General features: G+C 48.2%; 9 protein-coding genes across 9 annotated transcripts; 2 read left to right on the top strand and 7 right to left on the bottom strand.

Annotated features, from left to right (window-relative positions):
* Nucleotides 1-139: 139 nt before the first annotated feature.
* N7516_007985 (uncharacterized protein) lies at nt 140-1,093 on the bottom strand (the record flags this gene model as incomplete). The annotated part of the gene is made up of 3 exons (XM_057220705.1): nt 140-311; nt 382-498; nt 681-1,093. The coding sequence occupies 3 exons, from the start codon at nt 1,091-1,093 to the stop codon at nt 140-142; spliced, it is 702 nt and encodes a 233-aa protein (XP_057070977.1).
* Nucleotides 1,094-2,466: 1,373 nt separating this feature from the next.
* N7516_007984 (uncharacterized protein) lies at nt 2,467-2,753 on the bottom strand (the record flags this gene model as incomplete). Its single annotated transcript, XM_057220704.1, has 2 exons — nt 2,467-2,542; nt 2,629-2,753. The coding sequence occupies 2 exons, from the start codon at nt 2,751-2,753 to the stop codon at nt 2,467-2,469; spliced, it is 201 nt and encodes a 66-aa protein (XP_057070976.1).
* Nucleotides 2,754-4,406: 1,653 nt separating this feature from the next.
* N7516_007983 (uncharacterized protein) lies at nt 4,407-5,123 on the bottom strand (the record flags this gene model as incomplete). Its single annotated transcript, XM_057220703.1, has 2 exons — nt 4,407-4,568; nt 4,623-5,123. The coding sequence occupies 2 exons, from the start codon at nt 5,121-5,123 to the stop codon at nt 4,407-4,409; spliced, it is 663 nt and encodes a 220-aa protein (XP_057070975.1).
* Nucleotides 5,124-5,511: 388 nt separating this feature from the next.
* On the bottom strand, nt 5,512-5,763 carry N7516_007982 (uncharacterized protein; the record flags this gene model as incomplete). Its single annotated transcript, XM_057220702.1, has 1 exon — nt 5,512-5,763. One exon carries the CDS (start codon nt 5,761-5,763, stop codon nt 5,512-5,514), a length of 252 nt encoding a protein of 83 aa, XP_057070974.1.
* Nucleotides 5,764-7,206: 1,443 nt separating this feature from the next.
* erg13A (putative hydroxymethylglutaryl-CoA synthase) lies at nt 7,207-8,765 on the top strand (the record flags this gene model as incomplete). Its single annotated transcript, XM_057220701.1, has 4 exons — nt 7,207-7,247; nt 7,321-7,424; nt 7,498-8,552; nt 8,622-8,765. The coding sequence occupies 4 exons, from the start codon at nt 7,207-7,209 to the stop codon at nt 8,763-8,765; spliced, it is 1,344 nt and encodes a 447-aa protein (XP_057070973.1).
* A 577-nt stretch (nt 8,766-9,342) lies between these two features.
* On the bottom strand, nt 9,343-9,793 carry N7516_007980 (hydrophobin family protein; the record flags this gene model as incomplete). Its single annotated transcript, XM_057220700.1, has 3 exons — nt 9,343-9,381; nt 9,443-9,507; nt 9,568-9,793. 3 exons carry the CDS (start codon nt 9,791-9,793, stop codon nt 9,343-9,345), a joined length of 330 nt encoding a protein of 109 aa, XP_057070972.1.
* Nucleotides 9,794-10,068: 275 nt separating this feature from the next.
* Nucleotides 10,069-10,251, bottom strand: N7516_007979 (uncharacterized protein; the record flags this gene model as incomplete). The annotated part of the gene is made up of 1 exon (XM_057220699.1): nt 10,069-10,251. One exon carries the CDS (start codon nt 10,249-10,251, stop codon nt 10,069-10,071), a length of 183 nt encoding a protein of 60 aa, XP_057070971.1.
* Nucleotides 10,252-11,367: 1,116 nt separating this feature from the next.
* On the top strand, nt 11,368-13,222 carry N7516_007978 (eukaryotic translation initiation factor 3 subunit D; the record flags this gene model as incomplete). Its single annotated transcript, XM_057220698.1, has 2 exons — nt 11,368-11,572; nt 11,652-13,222. The coding sequence occupies 2 exons, from the start codon at nt 11,368-11,370 to the stop codon at nt 13,220-13,222; spliced, it is 1,776 nt and encodes a 591-aa protein (XP_057070970.1).
* A 936-nt stretch (nt 13,223-14,158) lies between these two features.
* On the bottom strand, nt 14,159-15,558 carry flbB (the record flags this gene model as incomplete). Its single annotated transcript, XM_057220697.1, has 4 exons — nt 14,159-14,621; nt 14,680-15,246; nt 15,297-15,384; nt 15,438-15,558. 4 exons carry the CDS (start codon nt 15,556-15,558, stop codon nt 14,159-14,161), a joined length of 1,239 nt encoding a protein of 412 aa, XP_057070969.1.
* Between the last annotated feature and the right edge of the window lie 948 nt (nt 15,559-16,506).

Raw genomic sequence — 16,506 nt, 5'->3', positions numbered from 1 at the left:
TTATACACAAGCAGCGGACACATATTAATCGTAATCAGAATATCTTGAAATTTATCACTTCGAATCATGATACCTATATCTCAATTATAGCTATCCACCATACAGTCTAACCATAATAATCGAAATGGTTGACCAGTATCTACCAAGGCTCCTGATTGCCGTCATACTTGAAGAGCTTCCCACTGTGAGTTTCGAGCGTAGACGCGTCAATAACCTCAACCATGCCGGTAACACTCTCCTTCACGGTAATGGCGGCTTTCTCGATCCCGAAAGCGTCAGCACCCCGGTTACCGAGCTCAGTCTGAACCCAGCTATTTCGCGGTGCCATGATCAGTCCACCACGCAGGAACACTAGGGCGGGATTGAACAGGTGGAACTTACCCCGGGTCCAGAGGGAATGCGGTCAACCAGGGATCTTCAGAGGATATTGCCTTGGTATACCAGTGCTGAGCACCTTTGGTGGGAGCGTATGCTGCATTTTGCAGGGGGATAAAGTTCCTACGGATGGTCAGTCAGTACACTCGTTTACGTCTGGGATAGACACCATATGTCAACGGCTGGTGGACCGGAATCGAGGGGTTACTTACTATAAATATTATTAGCACCTTGTCTATGTCAGAGAAAACGGAATGACGAGACTTACCGTCAGGAAAGCGGAGCTGGATCCGATTGTTACCAACTTGGGGGCCAGTGCCTCCTTGAGGACGGATCGGAAAGCTTGGTAGAGATGGATGAAGCCATACACATTAACGTCGACGTGCTTCTGGATATCCTGCACCTTGACCTCTGACACCTTTGGCCAAGAAAGAGCGATACCGGCGTTGGCGATCAGGATGTCGACGTGGGTGATTCCCTTAGTAGCTAACGTCTTCACGGCCGCAATGGGGTCAGTGGGAGAGAGAACATCGAGCTTGATTATCTCCAACGTAGTGCCTTCAGCCTTGGCTAGATCAACCAAGGCATTAGAGGTTGGGTGGCTTGGGTCACGGTTGGCGGCGATCACCGTGTGGTTTGGCTTCTGCAGATACAGTTCTAGGATACCTTTTCCAATCCCACGGTTGGCGCCAGTAATGAGGACAATGGTCGGGGCCATGGTGAGGTTGAAAAGATAGTTGCGAAAAGAAATCGATCAGATTGCTAGAGGTGAGGGGAAGTTGTGGGAGTAGTTGGATTTCCTCAAAAGAAGCGTGAACTACTACAAATATATACGATCATGACTAGCTTGACAAATAGGCACTATACTTGCTTATCATCATGACAGCTTGCTAATAGGCGCAAGGTCATCATTTAGTTACGAGTAGGGCAGCGGGTCGATCTGTTTAGGAAAAGTAAAACCAGGGCGCTGGCTTCAAGATAAATAGATTCAATGCTTGATCATTACTCCGTGCCACTCAAATGACGTTCTGTACTGTTCTTGGAATGGGATCATGCAGGGTCAGCAAGGGTCAGCACTTACTGTGGGCCTCGGGATAAGCAGTGGAAAATAAGCAGCGAGGATCATCTACACGGTGAAATTCGAGTCTTAACTACTGTTGAGCAAAGTCTATTGTATAGATTGCTACCATGTGGGGAGAAAGCACAGGAAGAATCATTAATTTATTAAAACTAGAAATCCTGGGTTTATATACCCTGGTAAACCCATCTGAACAAAGGCTCAGTCTGTAGCAAACAAGCAAGCAAGCATACTTGGGATGATGCTCCAACATTGATAAATAACAGTAGCTTAAAGATATCACAGAAACCTGGGCAACATAAGAAAGAGGAACAAACCACATATCCACGTCTAATATTATCAAACTGCTATCAGGCTCGGCATCATGCTAGACACCGAGAGATGCCCGAATGCCACAAGACAACCAGACACACCTGCATTTTGATATAAAGCAGAAGCGAGATATTCACATCCGATGAAGAACCAGATGAGAACGAATTAAAAGGAAGTTCAGTCGAAGATGAGGCTTTGATAACCAATCAATGAGTTTTGATTTCTGTGTCAAATTCGCCGGCTGTCAGCGAGTTATCCCCATGACCAGCTTTGGGTTTGGCCTGCTGGATGACTCCGTGTATTGCCCATCTCTTCTCAGACTATTTCGCTTTGCCGTTATCAGGGACACGATTGGCGATATCGACTCAACTCGGGCCCACGCTTGGATGAGACCTTGGATGGTCAGATGCAAGGTAAATTTGTAGTACATCAAGATCAGTTGCTTCGCAGATCGCAAGCTGAGAATGTCCTCTACTTTGGACCTATTGTAGCTCTCACAGTCGGTCTGCGGTGGTCGACGTGTTTGAACTTGTCCCGGGGAGCAACGATATCACCGAGGTGAAATTCGACGTGTTTCAGCTGACGATGACGTTATTTCGCGCAAGAGCCAGATGTAATTTTGGAGGCAGGGGCCGGCTAGCATATAGTAACCTCCATAAATGGCGTCGAATGAAAGGCCGAATGCCCATAAGATGACTGGGTCACGGTTGGCCATCGGTCGGGATAGATATCCCCGTCCGGATTAAGATCGGCGGGCGGGTAATGACACCTTTGGGGCTATTTTACGATAAATTAGCCTCTATGCATACATAGGCAAAGATCTGCCAATATAGTTTCCATGAGAATCATGGTTTACCACTTACCGGGTATTCTCAGGATCACCCACCCTTGGAGCCTGCCGTCCTCCAAACAAGATAGCCGGAGCCAGCAAATCACCCCCAAGCCACGACGATAAGAAGGGCCCAAAAGGATTTGGTTTCAAAGACATATTTCATGGCCATGACCCCTCGAGTCTGAGTCAGAACATGCGAAGAAGTCTTGTATCGTAGTCTCGATATAAGGCTACCCTATGGTTGTCGAGAACGTAGGAAGGATTGGAGGGCATATGGATAGCAACATGCTTGTGTGGAACACATCATCTGTAGATGTTTCACGTGGCACAAGTAGTGAGGACAACACATCCCACGACGAAAGGATTCCCCGATGCGGACAGAAGCTCCCGGTCTCGAGGAAAGGTCACCAACGAAGACATTGTCGGCTTCAGAGTAGATTCTGTATATGGGATGTATTTCTTGACGTAGAAACATGCCATATTTTGAAGGATATATGCCCCAACATCCACTATCCAATGCTGATATCTGCCTCTGTCCGGGAGGAGCCGTGTTGTCGCACTACCAGGTCAAATGGCGTATCATGGAGGGTTTGAAACGGTGACTATTGATTGTAGCCGTATCTTTTATCGGATCGAACCAGAGTTCATTCACAGCCTGGCTCTATAACCGTGTTGATTACCTCGCATTATAATCGGAGGGATGCGCCTAGAAAGAATCTGCCTCGGTCGTCTCTCTCTTTGATCCACGTGCAGTCGAGCGCCGTTAAGGTGCACTATCTGGCGTATACTACCCTAAGCAAGAGACAGAGGTTTTGTATGGTCGCAATTCTGGGTGCACCTTCTGATGAAAGGAAGGGACAACCCTATGGTTTGAAAGGGTCAAGAATCGGATATCGTCGCGAGTGAAGATTTAAGTATAATGTTTGACGTGCTGGCATGATTCTTTAATTGTTTGGATCCCCATCGACAATGATGTGTCGTGTTCGTTGGGATTACCCACTTGTCAATGGTGATCATCGAATTTCTTTTGTTGACTTTTCCACCGCCACATGGGGCGTGACCTGTGACTCGGACACACCCACTTGAAGGGCAAAGGTGGGGTTGCGGGCATAACAGATCATGAAGCGGATAGGGCCTCCCTAGGTGAAAAGTTGGGCGAGGGAGTGTCAGTCCTCGTCTGTCGGTTGCTCGGGAGGATGAGGGATAGGGAGATGCGCAGCGGTGGTAGTTGAATCCCCGCATCAAAGTCTTGTGCCATTTGGCACGACGATGACGGAAAACACTGATGAGAAGGAGAGTGGAAAGACGCGTAAGAATTCAGCGTGTTCCCAGGTTGCCTAGGGGACAAGAGACAGTGGACAAGGGGACAAGGGGACAAGGGGACAGGAGACAGGAGACAGCGGTGTACAAAATGGTCCAGGTCGTGCCTTCCATATACGGAAGTCCATTACGCCGCCTTAGATTTTGCCTACAGCCTGCATTTGGTAATTGGAGTATTCCACCTGGTCATATACAATATCTAAAGTCTCATCTTATATTATTGAATGCTTAAAATTCTTGGGTCCTTGACTTTCTAAACCCTATATTCGTCATCGTAGGTCTGGTCCTAGTAGTGCTGCGTTATGTCCCAATTTGCTATGAAACTAGTACTTGATTCTTGTATACCCCAGTGAGATAAATATGTTCATAATCCACTTGTTGAACACAATTTTACTGGAAAACGCACCACAGTAGGTCATGGGTATTGAAATAACCGAAAACAAAACGCCTATAACTAATCAAGACAAACCACTCCTCCTCCACATTGGGCTAAGGTCTGTAGGGTGGAGGTAGATCAAGACCAGAATCACCCGGACTATTCCCACCAGCATCTGATTCAACATGGTAGCTAGGGAGACAAATATCCTGCCGGGGGTGATTTTCAGAATCCAATTCAGAAATTATAGACCCAACAAGCACAGGAGCGGATTGCTATCGAATATCGTCAGTTGATACTCCCTCGTGCTGTTGATTGAATCAACTTACCCCGGCCTTCGAGCCATAGTTCCGAATAAAAATAGGATCTTGATTGCCAATCTTCCCAACCAATTCATTTCGCTTCCAATTGCCATATTTAAGAACCAGTCCCTGGAAGTCACACCGTTCGATGATGCACTCAGTGACAACGCAGTTTGTCAAGGTGGTTCTCTGGAGTTGACTGTTTGAGACCATCGTTCCGGTCACGGTACTCCGCTTAACGGCACTCTTGTCCTGAATGACCGACTGTCCAATTGTGGATCGGTCCACCGAGCTTTGTGTTTGGATGGTGCTATTTGTGATAGCACTGCGCTCGGCAAGGGCCGCGTCGTAGAATTGGGATTTTTGGGCTGTGACCCGGCTCACGTCTTCTACCTTCGATAGCACACAGTCGCTTAGTGTGGATCGTTTTACGCAGGAATTGTTGATTGTGCAGTTGCTAAGAGAGCATCGGGTAATTGTGTTGCCGTCCCCGTTGAAAGCGCTGGATTGCGCTTTGTCGTTGTCCATAATAGCACTCAAGAGTCGAGTATTTAGCGAATTAAAGAGATATAAGTAATTTTCTGGAAAATGTTTATTGCTTGGAGCAAGTTATAAGTTGAGAAATATATTGGGGAAGTTCGGGATGTTGGGTGAGCTGACATCGAGCGGTCCGAGGCCTCTCGGCGAGGAAAGCTGTTGCCTACCGGTGGTTCTTTATACTTCAAATGTTTACATCAAGGTGTTTGGAAACATATATTATTGTACATAGTATTCAAATTTTTATCAGTATACTTGTTCAGCTACCCCTAAATCTTTGTGGGATGAAGGTTCCAGCACTCACATGGCCAATTATCGTTCTCGGGCATGATATATATAGCCCGTGATGCGAGACAATAGAAAGCTCCACCCCCGATTTTCACAACGATTCAAAGTCATAATCCCAGTCTTGGCTTACTTCCTCGGTCTCGTCCTCATCTTGGCCATAGAACTTCCGATATGTAACTTCACGCAAATCCGGAAGCTGACCGGCCTCCATCCTTTCAACAAAGCTACTGAAGGAGATGTCCATTCGGTCTAAATCGTGAGTCTCCAGACTGTCAGGAAGATGCGGGGTAGGATCAGGCGCATCACTGTTCCACGACCTCGTTGAGACCGAGTACCCACGCATCTTGAGCAAGACCTCTGAAGGCTGCGCCCAGATACACTAGAAGATATTAGCCTTTGATCTGCTCCCTTTTGTCAGATTCTGGGATTTATAAGACCGTAGTTTCTATCCCGCGTATTGAGTGGGGTGCTCAACCTCCAAGTTGTCCCTATCTCTCACTAGCTTAGAGAGCAAACTGTGATCGTTGATTCCAAGATATCTCTGAGCGGTACGCTGTGCACGATTAGGCCGTCCAGGTCATGCATCTCGACGATGTCATTTAGGGGAGATTCGTGGGTTTTACCTGCTTGGGAATTGTGGAAGTGTACCTATAGCTCGAGGATTAAAGAAGATACCCAAGATTTTGCTGCAAAGTTCTTGCAAGCTTCTCAGAGCTGACTGGATTCATCCAGCAAATTTAAGATTAGAGTATTGGAGTTCCAAGAATATAGAGTTTGCGACAGGCCAAGGCAAGGCTGGAAAGGGAATATGGCGATTCTCGTAGGTGCTGGAATATCATTCCCAGAAGTTCAAGTGGAAGGGTCTCAAAGATCGAGACTTGAGAAGGCAGAGCTGGTAGATATAGACCAGAGAAAAAGCCAAAGATGAGAGAAGTGATGAATCTACTTGCCGTCACGAAGCTCTATCTATGCTTCATGTCAACAAAGAGAGATGTCTGCCTTGCTGCCTGGTTCATCACTATTCATCGATGTTGGACTTCATTGTTGAATATGGACTACCCATACTAAAGATGAACTATAAATCCTCGATAAAGACTTAAGATAAAGATTGTATATTATAGTCACAGATGTAAATCAATGTCGAACGTTGACTCGGAAGAAATTGAGCTTCTATCAGAATACTTGAGATAGTGTCCATGCTGGATGCTACCTAAGTAGAGCTGATCACAACCTCATTGACTGGCTGCCTAGAAATCCTGCCAGATCCATAATTGATGAATTGCGTATGTCGATAAATGAATGAACAGAGTATCTGTAGCAGAATCAAGAAATTCAACTTACATCCAGCCGCGATTCGCAATTCCCAAAGCGGCGACTTGCACCAGATTCGAGGAAAATCACCGACAGTTACCTGACTTACTTCACTTGCTCGAATACTGTTACCTTGGACTGTCGGACCAAAGGAAATTGATGCTCGAATATACACGGTAGCAGTCGTCCCAGTTCTACGTGGCCTGAATTCGTTTCGTGTGGCCTCATCGTGGGTAGGGGTGGAGATAGCTGTGATCATCTCAACGCCGTATAGCTCGACTAGCTCAATTGCCAAAGAATTAGTACGGTGAATCTGTGGCGTTTATAAGCTGCCTCCAGCTCTTTTTGTTTTCTCTTCTTGGTCATCTTTCTACCATTCCAGGCTTTCTCTTCCATATCCTTCTTCAACTATCAACTCCCCCAAGTCTCAATCGGTTACGTTCAGTTCTGAATATTATGCCCTCCAACGCCCAAAATGTGGGCATCAAGGCCCTGGAGATTTATTTTCCTAGTCGGGTACGTATGATTTATTGTCCACTCTATAATTGAAGCCATCGATCGGGCAAGTAACATACTTCGTTGTATACAGTACGTGCCACAAAGCGAGCTCGAGACCTATCTGGGGGGCTAGTACTGGGAAATTCACCATTGGCCTGGGTCAGCACAAGATGAGCTTCTGTGATGACCGCGAAGGTATGCAGATGCAGACAAACTCAAAAGCCCATCCTCCATATTCCGCGCTAATATAATGTGGCCACATTCATAGATCTCTATTCGATGGCGCTCACAACCGTCTCCTCGCTGTTGGAGAAGTACAAGATCGACCCAAACACCATTGGCCGCTTGGAAGTGGGGACGGAAACGTTGCTCGACAAATCCAAGTCTTGCAAGTCGGTACTCATGCAACTATTCGGGGAGAACACGGATATCGAGGGAGTCGACACCTACAATGCCTGCTATGGCGGAACGAGTGCTTTGCTAAACGCAGTCAACTGGGTCGAATCATCCACGTGGGACGGTCGCAACGCCATAGTCGTGGCGGGTGACATTGCTCTGTACGACAAGCCCGCTGCACGCCCTACTGGCGGCGCCGGCTGTGTGGCCATGCTAATTGGCGCCGATGCGCCGCTGGTTCTAGAGCCCTTCCGTGGATCGTACATGAAGCACGTCTACGACTTCTATAAGGGCGACTTCAAAACGGAGTACCCTCTTGTCGATGGACACTACTCCAGCACATGCTATCTCGAGGCATTGGACAACTGTTACGAGCAGTATCGAGCTAAATATCTGGCTAAAAGTGCTGGTTTGACGAATGGAGCTGTAATGTCCCGAGATAGTTTCTTGGATTCCTTTGAGTATTTCGTCTTTCACGCGCCTAACTGCAAGCTCGTCTCTAAGGCCTACGGTCGGTTGTTGTTCAATGATCTCCGGACCGAGCCCGATCGCTTTGATGACGTTCCAGCAGCGGTTCGCGATGTTGAGTACACTGCGTCTCTGACGGCCAAAGAGGTTGAGAGGGCTTGCATCGGGTTGACGAAGGAAAAGTTCTCCGAGCGTGTTCAACCATCGATTACAGCACCCACGAATTGCGGGAACATGTACACCGCTAGTCTCTACTCTGGGCTGGTGAGCTTGCTGAGCAATGTTCCTAGTGAGGAACTGCAGAACAAGCGCATCGGCATGTTCAGCTACGGTAGTGGTCTGGCTAGCACTCTGTTTAGTCTTCGCGTTAAGGGTGATACTTCTGGGATCGCGCAGCAGCTTCAGCTGCACGAGCGTTTGGAGGCTCGCATGGCGGTCTCGCCGGAATTTTATAACGAGGTTAGTTTCTTGTTCGTTGGTTGCTTTAACGAGCACACTGTCTAGACAGTTGGTTTCTAACGATGATAGATGTGCAACCTCCGGGAGAAAGCCTACCAGCAAAAGAGCTATACCCCTGCGGGAAGCGTCGGTAGCCTAGCTCCTAATACTTACTACCTTGTCCACGTTGACGAGGTGTTTCGACGAAGTTATGAGAAAACACCGGTTGTCTGAGTGATAAAGTTTCACGACTGACATGGACGGAACTTCGCAAGAAAAGATATAGTCCTTCTTTTAGGGAATAACACTTGTTCTGACATACATATTTTCTTGCTATTTTTTGGGCCGTCTTTGCTCATCTCCTGATTTAAGGCTGTACATCGCAGGTGGGCACAGTGTAAACTCAACACAAAGTCCCGAATAAGAGGAAATAATGAACGTCTCTCAAAAGTCCAACACAACAATATTTATAGCATCCCACGCAGTATTTTAGCAGCACAATATATATATTAAAGCTAAGCTATAAACAAAATCTCAACCCCGTGTTACGATACTCCTCAGTGTATGCAGCGAAATTGACCAAGTGCATAAGTGGATAAGTGGATACTAAGCTTCACTCGACATATAACGTCTACAAATGTGATAAGTATCGTTTCAAGAGTAAAGATTAATTGCTATTATATAAATATAACTCGAAGGTGACTTTATCCCCCGGAACAGAAAGAAATCTTCAGTGACCAATTAGACATATCAAGTCTCTCGTAAAGACAACTCGTATATATCAGTCAACAGTTTCAACAAACCGAACCTATTACTTCTGATCCGCGCATCCGAGAGCAAGGGTCCCACCCTAAAGATCAGTTAGTCATGCACTCTACACAGAAAACTCTGCGTTGAAGATTGTCACTTACCAAGACGTTGGCCTCGGTGCAGCACTGGGGTGCGGTGGTACAACTGGATTTCTCGTACGCGTGGCCTGTGAGCAAAGTTAGAAATCTTCCCATCTTGCCAATATTACACCAGAGTCCAAACATACAGAGAAGACCAATAGACCCAACGATGTTGGCAGCATCGATGCCAAGTGCCAACAGGATGGGGTCGACAAGGGGGTCGAGAGGAGTGGTGAGAGTACCACAGCAGAGAAGAGGGCCGACACAGTCCGAGGTATCACCGCGCTTCACGGAGAGGTTGGACTCCTGGGGAAGGGCGGACACCATGCCGGCGCCAACGAGGGAGAGGACGGAGAGGATTGAGAGTCTCATTTTGATGGATATTTTCGAGTTGGTCTTTGGTAGAAGAGAGAAATGGTTGTTGTTGTGATGGATGATGTCTAAAATTCGTGGAATATCCTCATCCTTATATACCTTTCGACAAGATACCCAAGGCATCAATTGCTTCCGATAACACCCCTCTGCCATCATCGAGGTCGGAATGTGGAAACATCCATTTGTGAGTTGTAGACATAAAATCTTCGAGTAGTGTCCATCTCGGTGAACAGGAAGATCTGCGAAACTCTAGATAGCATTTGGCTCCAATGTTAGAGGCCGGATGAGAGGCTCTCGACCTCCAACCGAGGTACCAGGGTGCTAGAGGCAGTTGCTGCTAGTGGAAGAGTGAACAAGTTCCTTAGATTGAATCTAACATAGTTCATAATGTGGATATCCATGATTCGCATGAGTTCGAAGCGAGCTATCGTTTCTGTCGATCTCTCTTGGTCCATTCTGGATATCATTGAAAGACATGCAGTCACTGGCTTTTCAATGCCAATTCAATGTACAAGTCCAATAGCTAGCGGGGGGCAAACCGCTCGGTTATTTCCTCTCCATCCGGATCGGGGAGTTCCTTATCGGTGGATGCCAGTTTCCGGGATGATCTTCCCTGTGGCATCGAATCAGAATTGCCAAGATGACAATCCGCTGATCCGCTGTAAGGAACTCGTAGAACCCTGTCACCCGATCGATGTATCAACCAGCCCCCAGAACTCAATTGATTGAAAGGAAAAAACCATTCTATACTCCATTGTTTCATCCGCAGTCTCCGCAGTCTGAAATTTTATACCGTTGGTTTGCGATTTGTCATTTCTATCCCCCCTTAGAGCGCATACTGCGGTAGATCAGGATCTAACGAGATAAGTCTCGCGCATAAGAGGTGGACATTGTGATGGTCGCAAGGTCTTGGTAAACTTCGATCTGGTCGCAGTCAATCTGGATGACTATTGCCCTTCATTGGATCACTTGAAATTTTCTGCATGTCAGCTTCCCCTGATTGTCGTGTTTTGTGACGATCTTGATAAGTGTGTGTCTGAATGAGTTACGTGAACGTATCGAATCCAACATTGGGAGTAGATATCGATGTTATGCCTCGGATTAGTCTCTCACCTGGAAATTGAGCTTATCATCTCAAGTCATTTCTTCTTGGCTTTCAGGGGATTCGATAATGTCAATGATTATCAATTTTATCAATTGGATGCTGTGTGAGAAACCAGAAGAGATAAGGCATTCTCAAGGTGAACACTCAAATTGAGACACAATGATTCATTGTTAGCCACATTCCATACCCTTATGGACTTGCAATTACCCTCAAAAATCCCCTGAAATCCAGATAAAATCCCATCGCAGGTCATAAGGAAGATGAAAGACCAGGGCTGATATGGAAACATGTGGCGGTGCACCTGTGGCGGTGTTGGCTACACCGCCACATCCTCGCGACACAAAAAACTTCCCGCCTCAATTAATCCACACCACATTCCCCGGGGTTTATCGATCAACCAACCCCTCTACCTTTTTGATTTTTTGAGCAGTTGCCCAGCGCAAATTGCCCATAGATCATACTCAAAATGCCTTCCACTTCTCTCGCCGACCTGGTGGCCACCCTCCCCTCGGATGACACCTGGGGCCCCTCCACCTCTGCCGATAACATGCTTTCCGGTGTGCCATACGCTCCTTTCTCCAAGGGCGACAAGCTTGGCCGCATGGCCGACTGGACTGCTGAGACCAAGGAGCGTCAGAACCAGCGTCCCCAGTACAACCGTGGTTTCAGAGGTATGTTTTCACCTTTTTTCTTTTGTCTTCACCAACTTTCTCCTTTCAGTCGAATAGCAATGGCTAACGGTTCAAATAGACCAGCAGGTGTACGGTGCCGGTACCTCCAACCTCTTCACTGTCGCAGCCGCCGAGGACGAGTCCTCCTTCTCCGTCGTTGATAACACTCGCGTCCAGAAGCGAGGTTTCGGCCGTGGCGGTGGCACCGTTTTCCGTGGCCGTGGTGGTCAGCGCGGTGCTGCCAACCAGCGTGGTGGACGCGGTGGCTTCCAGCGTGCTGGACCTAATCTTAGCCGCGGCCAGCAGAGCGGTTACCAATTCAGCGACCGTGGTGGCGGCCGTGGCGGCCGTGGTGGCCGTCGTTTCGGCTGGAGAGACTACGACAAGCCCCAGCGTATCCGTGAGGCTTCTGTCAACATCCGTCCCGACTGGAAGATGCTCGAGGAGGTTGACTTCACCCGTCTGTCTAAGCTGAACCTCGATGCTCCCGAGGGCGAGGACCTCGAGACCTACGGTTTCCTCCACTACTACGACAAGTCCTATGACAAGCCCCCCGTCAAGAACGCCGAGCGCAGAATGCAGGCTGTCGACCGTGCTGCCTACAACGTTACCACCTCCCAGGATCCCGTCATCAACGAGCTCTCCGAGAAGAATGCCGCTACCGTCTTCGCCACCTCCGATATCCTGTCCATGCTGATGTGCGCCACCCGCAGTGTCTACTCGTGGGACATCGTCATCGTCCACCAGGGCGACAAGATCTACTTCGACAAGCGCGACGGTGCCTCCTTCGACATGGTCAGCGTCAACGAGAACGCCATCGACGCACCCCTCGAGGCCGCCGAGGCCGCCGGTAAGCAGGAGCAGATTAACACCCCCAACGCCCTCGCCATGGAAGCCACCATCATCAACCACAACTTCGGCCTGCAGACTCTCACCGAGTCCGACAAGTCCAAGGTCACCTTCGCCAAGCCCAACCCCTTCTACGACGAGACCGAGGAGACCGAGCCCCTCGCCTCCAAGGGTTACAAGTACCGCCGCTTCGACATCTCCCTCGAGCGCGACGAGGAGCCCGTCTCCATGGTCGTCCGCACAGAGGTCGACGCCGTCATGAAGGGCGGTCCCACCGGAAGCGAAGACCAGCAGCTCATCATCAAGGCCCTGAACGAGTTCGACCCCAAGGCCCAGGGCTCTGGCGGTGCCCTCGACTGGCGCAGCAAGCTCAACTCCCAGCGTGGTGCCGTCCTCGCCACAGAGATGAAGAACAACTCCGCCAAGCTCGCCCGCTGGACTACCCAGGCTATCCTCGCCAAGGCAGACGGCATGAAGCTCGGCTTCGTGTCCCGTGTCAACCCCCGCTCTGCTGCTTCCCACGTCGTCCTCGGCGTTGCCGGTTACAAGCCCCGCGAGTTCGCTAGCCAGATGAACCTTAACCTCGGTAACGGTTGGGGTATCGTCCGTACTATTGTTGACCGTATCCGTGCTCTGGACTCCGATGAGCCCGCTGAGAAGGTTAAGAAGTACGTTCTCATCAAGGACCCTAACAAGTCTGTTCTGCGTCTGTACAGCGTTCCTGCTACTACTTTCGAGGAGGATGAGGAGGAGCTTGAGGAGGAGAAGGAGGATGAGAAGTCCGATGAGGCTGATGAGTAGATTTTTTTTTTTCTGATGACTTATGTTCCTCATTTCCATGTGCATACGTACTCGACCTAAAATTTGATGCTTTTATACTCTTGACTATAGAGTCTGACCGATAGTCTATTCAATCAAGTTCATTTTGCCAGACAAGCCTCACTCTTTCTCTCTCACACACACCCCTACAGTAACTACGGTAACTACAGAATTATATACGTTCGAGGGGAAATGGCTTTGTTTTAGGGATGTATAAGTCTGTTGTCTGTTACGAGGGTGATTCCAATATACTGATGGTAATTCGTTTTAGTAATGTAGTTTCATATTTGGTTGCCTGATGACCTCGAAAGGTGATTGTGCATAGTGTCGAGTAACCCCCCTAACTTTTGTACAACTTTCTCGGGGAAACACAAGGAACGTCTTGCCTTTTCGGTGCCTTTCTAGTGTTTCACGGTGTATGCCTCGAGGATTTCCGCCATGGTTGAGTCTACAGGTTGTTCATATAGTCTTGTGGATATGCACATATCAAAGACTGTTCTTTGCTGATACGAGTGTATATAAACCCAAGTGACATTAGAGTAGTGATATATATCCAGCTTTTTAGAAGATTGAAGGAGATATAAATAATCGTTCTTAGGGAGCAACAAGAAAGAAAGAATATATTGTCCTGGTGAGATATCATCTGCACCATTAGTTATTTCCATTTATATACAACCCTCTCAACGGGGAGTATCCAAGACAAAGGAAAAAAGAAAGTAGAAAGAAGAAGAAGAAAAAAAAAAAAAAAAAAGAGTAAAGGATAGGAAAAGAAATAGTTCACAGGGCACAATCAAAACCGAAAGGCAGGCAGCAAGCAAAGGCGCCGAGTCACTCCATGGCAGTAGCCAACACAGACAAAAAAGACAGGATTTTCCAGGCATCAAATCATAATCATTTCCATTGCGTTTGGCCAACTGCTCAACCATACATCGTGTCGTCGGCTGTGCCAGACATGCCGAGCTCAACCTTGGTGCCGAGCACGCTGCTTAGACAATCTATCAACTCGAAGTCCTCGACCACAGCGCCGAAGCCGTAGCAGCGGACCTTGGTGTTGAGAGTGTCCATGATGATCTTGATATCGTCGCGTCGCAGCGTCGGGTACAGCTCGTGGTTCTTGAGACATTGCAGCGCCATGATGGGTGTGATTTGTCCTTCTGTCACGAGTTGTCGACTGAGGTTGAGGAGGGTGCTGAGATTTGCATGTGGGAGATCCGGCGCCTTGTGTGGATATGGTTGTTCGTGCGTTGTTTTCGCAATATAGCTCGGCGGTGGGCATGTTGCCATCAAGGCGTGTCCGGAAAACGGCATGTCTTCGTCATCGGCTTCTGTGACTGACCGTCGGCAGAGGTAGTCCGTATGTTCGCGGCAGGGGCCTTCAAGTCTGTAGGAATATATTCGTTAGCTTGTGTATTTGCTCGTAGATTAGAGGAAAGCCTTACGTTAGGATAAAGTCAACCTGCAACTGGGGATCCGTTTCGAAGACACCTCCCCGCGTAATCGGCATGGGCTGCATGGTATCAACGGGGGCGCACGATGAATGATCCATGTTCATGGAATGCTCGCCTGCACCCGCGTGGTACACTTGCTGGTGGGATGTATATCCAATCGCGGGCGAGATCTCCGAGTGATCCATGCCATTTGCGCGAGGGCTCATGCCGGATGAGATCGTGGTTGCAGGGGTTGTGTTGTGGTTGCTGGCAGAGTGGGCGAGAGGCGCACTCTGCGACGCAGTGCTGCTGCCGGCGGCAGTAAGAGGGCTCGATTGGAAGGCCATCATCGGTGGGCGCTCCGCCCGGCGGCGTTCTAGATCCGCTTCGTATTGAATTCCGCTCGCTGTGAGAATTTCCTTCAGGATCTCATTCTCCTCTCGTATCGAATGCATCAGCTCTTTGTGTTGTTGGACTGATGCGTTGGCCTCTGCGATCTCGGTGGTGTAAGCCTCTCGTAGCCGTGAGACCTCGGTCTCTAGTGCTCTCATGTATTGTTCCTTCCGCTCGCGATGTGTCCTGTGTGGATCAGTCCAGCCCGATGGTTATTGTATCCGCGGGTTGTGTACCTCTGGGCCTGACGGTTCAGTTCCTGCCGTCTGGTGAGTGCCGGCTTGCTATCCGGCTTGGGGCCGCGACGTTTGGGTTGTTGACCATCTGGAAAAAGCTTAGTTGCGAACCGATCGAGCGACTGGGATCCGATCACTTACCTCGCGTGGTCTTCTTCGGTGGATTGTTACTGGGAGCGCTGCCACTGCCACCTCCTCCAAAGATCTTGAATATTTCGGCTCCGAAGCCTTTGCTCGATGGGGTCTGTGGTTCTTCTACCATGTTCTGCACCGTGCACTCCGGGGCCGTGGGCCGAGCCGGAGAGACATTGGCGCCACAATGTTAGTTACCATTAGAAATGCGATAAAAACAGTGGATATATGTTTTCTGGTTGGGGAAATCCCAGGGTGGTCGGGGAGGGGTTAACTCTGGATAGCTTCCTGTGTGGCGAAAACCGGGGGAAACCCGCTGTAATTCCCGAACCCCAGGCTTCATCAGATTCATCAGGATGGCCGGGTTCAACAGGTTCAACAGGTTCAATGGGTTTGCCAACTTGCACACTTGCGACCGAGGGGAGCAGAGTTAATTGAACCCGTGCATTCCAAATATATGGTGATTTGTATGTAGAATTGATGCTGGATAATACCCCCGATCGAGAAACACCAGATAGTAAAAAGAAAGAAAAAAAGAAACTCACCAGAATAGGTCATGGCATGGTCCATTGGATAGACCCCACCACTGACAGCCATTTTTTTTAAGTGCGGGAAGAGGCAAGGGAGAAGGTTAAAAAGTGATGAGAATGTGAGTCGAGAAGGTATGGAGTCCACAGTAGACGTGGAGATCGGGGGGAGAGAGGATAGTCCGAGTAGAAGAGTAGCAGTGTAGTAGGAGTAACTAGCAGTGTAGCAGTGTATAATTATATAAGGGAAGAAAGTGGATAGAACCGATTTTTGTACAACTCCTTTTTTTTTTTTTTTTTCTGGTCATTTTATTTTATTTTATTTTATTTTATATTATATATTATATATTGTATGTTCTTATTTCTTATTTCTTATTTCTCACTTCTTATTATTTATTATTTATTAAACCCCAAGTAATAAAAAGAAGGCGTTCGATCTGTCTTAGGGCTCCACATAATCAAACGGCCGTGAAACCTGAGTTGTAAGGTATAACCTGGTATATACATAGCATATACATAGTATACATAGTATAACTAGTTAAATATAATTA

Source organism: Penicillium verrucosum (assembly GCF_028828655.1).
Source record: "Penicillium verrucosum strain IBT 35672 chromosome Unknown utg000003l_segment0_segment0, whole genome shotgun sequence".
Taxonomy (NCBI): Eukaryota; Fungi; Ascomycota; class Eurotiomycetes; order Eurotiales; family Aspergillaceae; genus Penicillium; species Penicillium verrucosum.
This window is presented reverse-complemented; position numbering and strand designations above follow the sequence as displayed.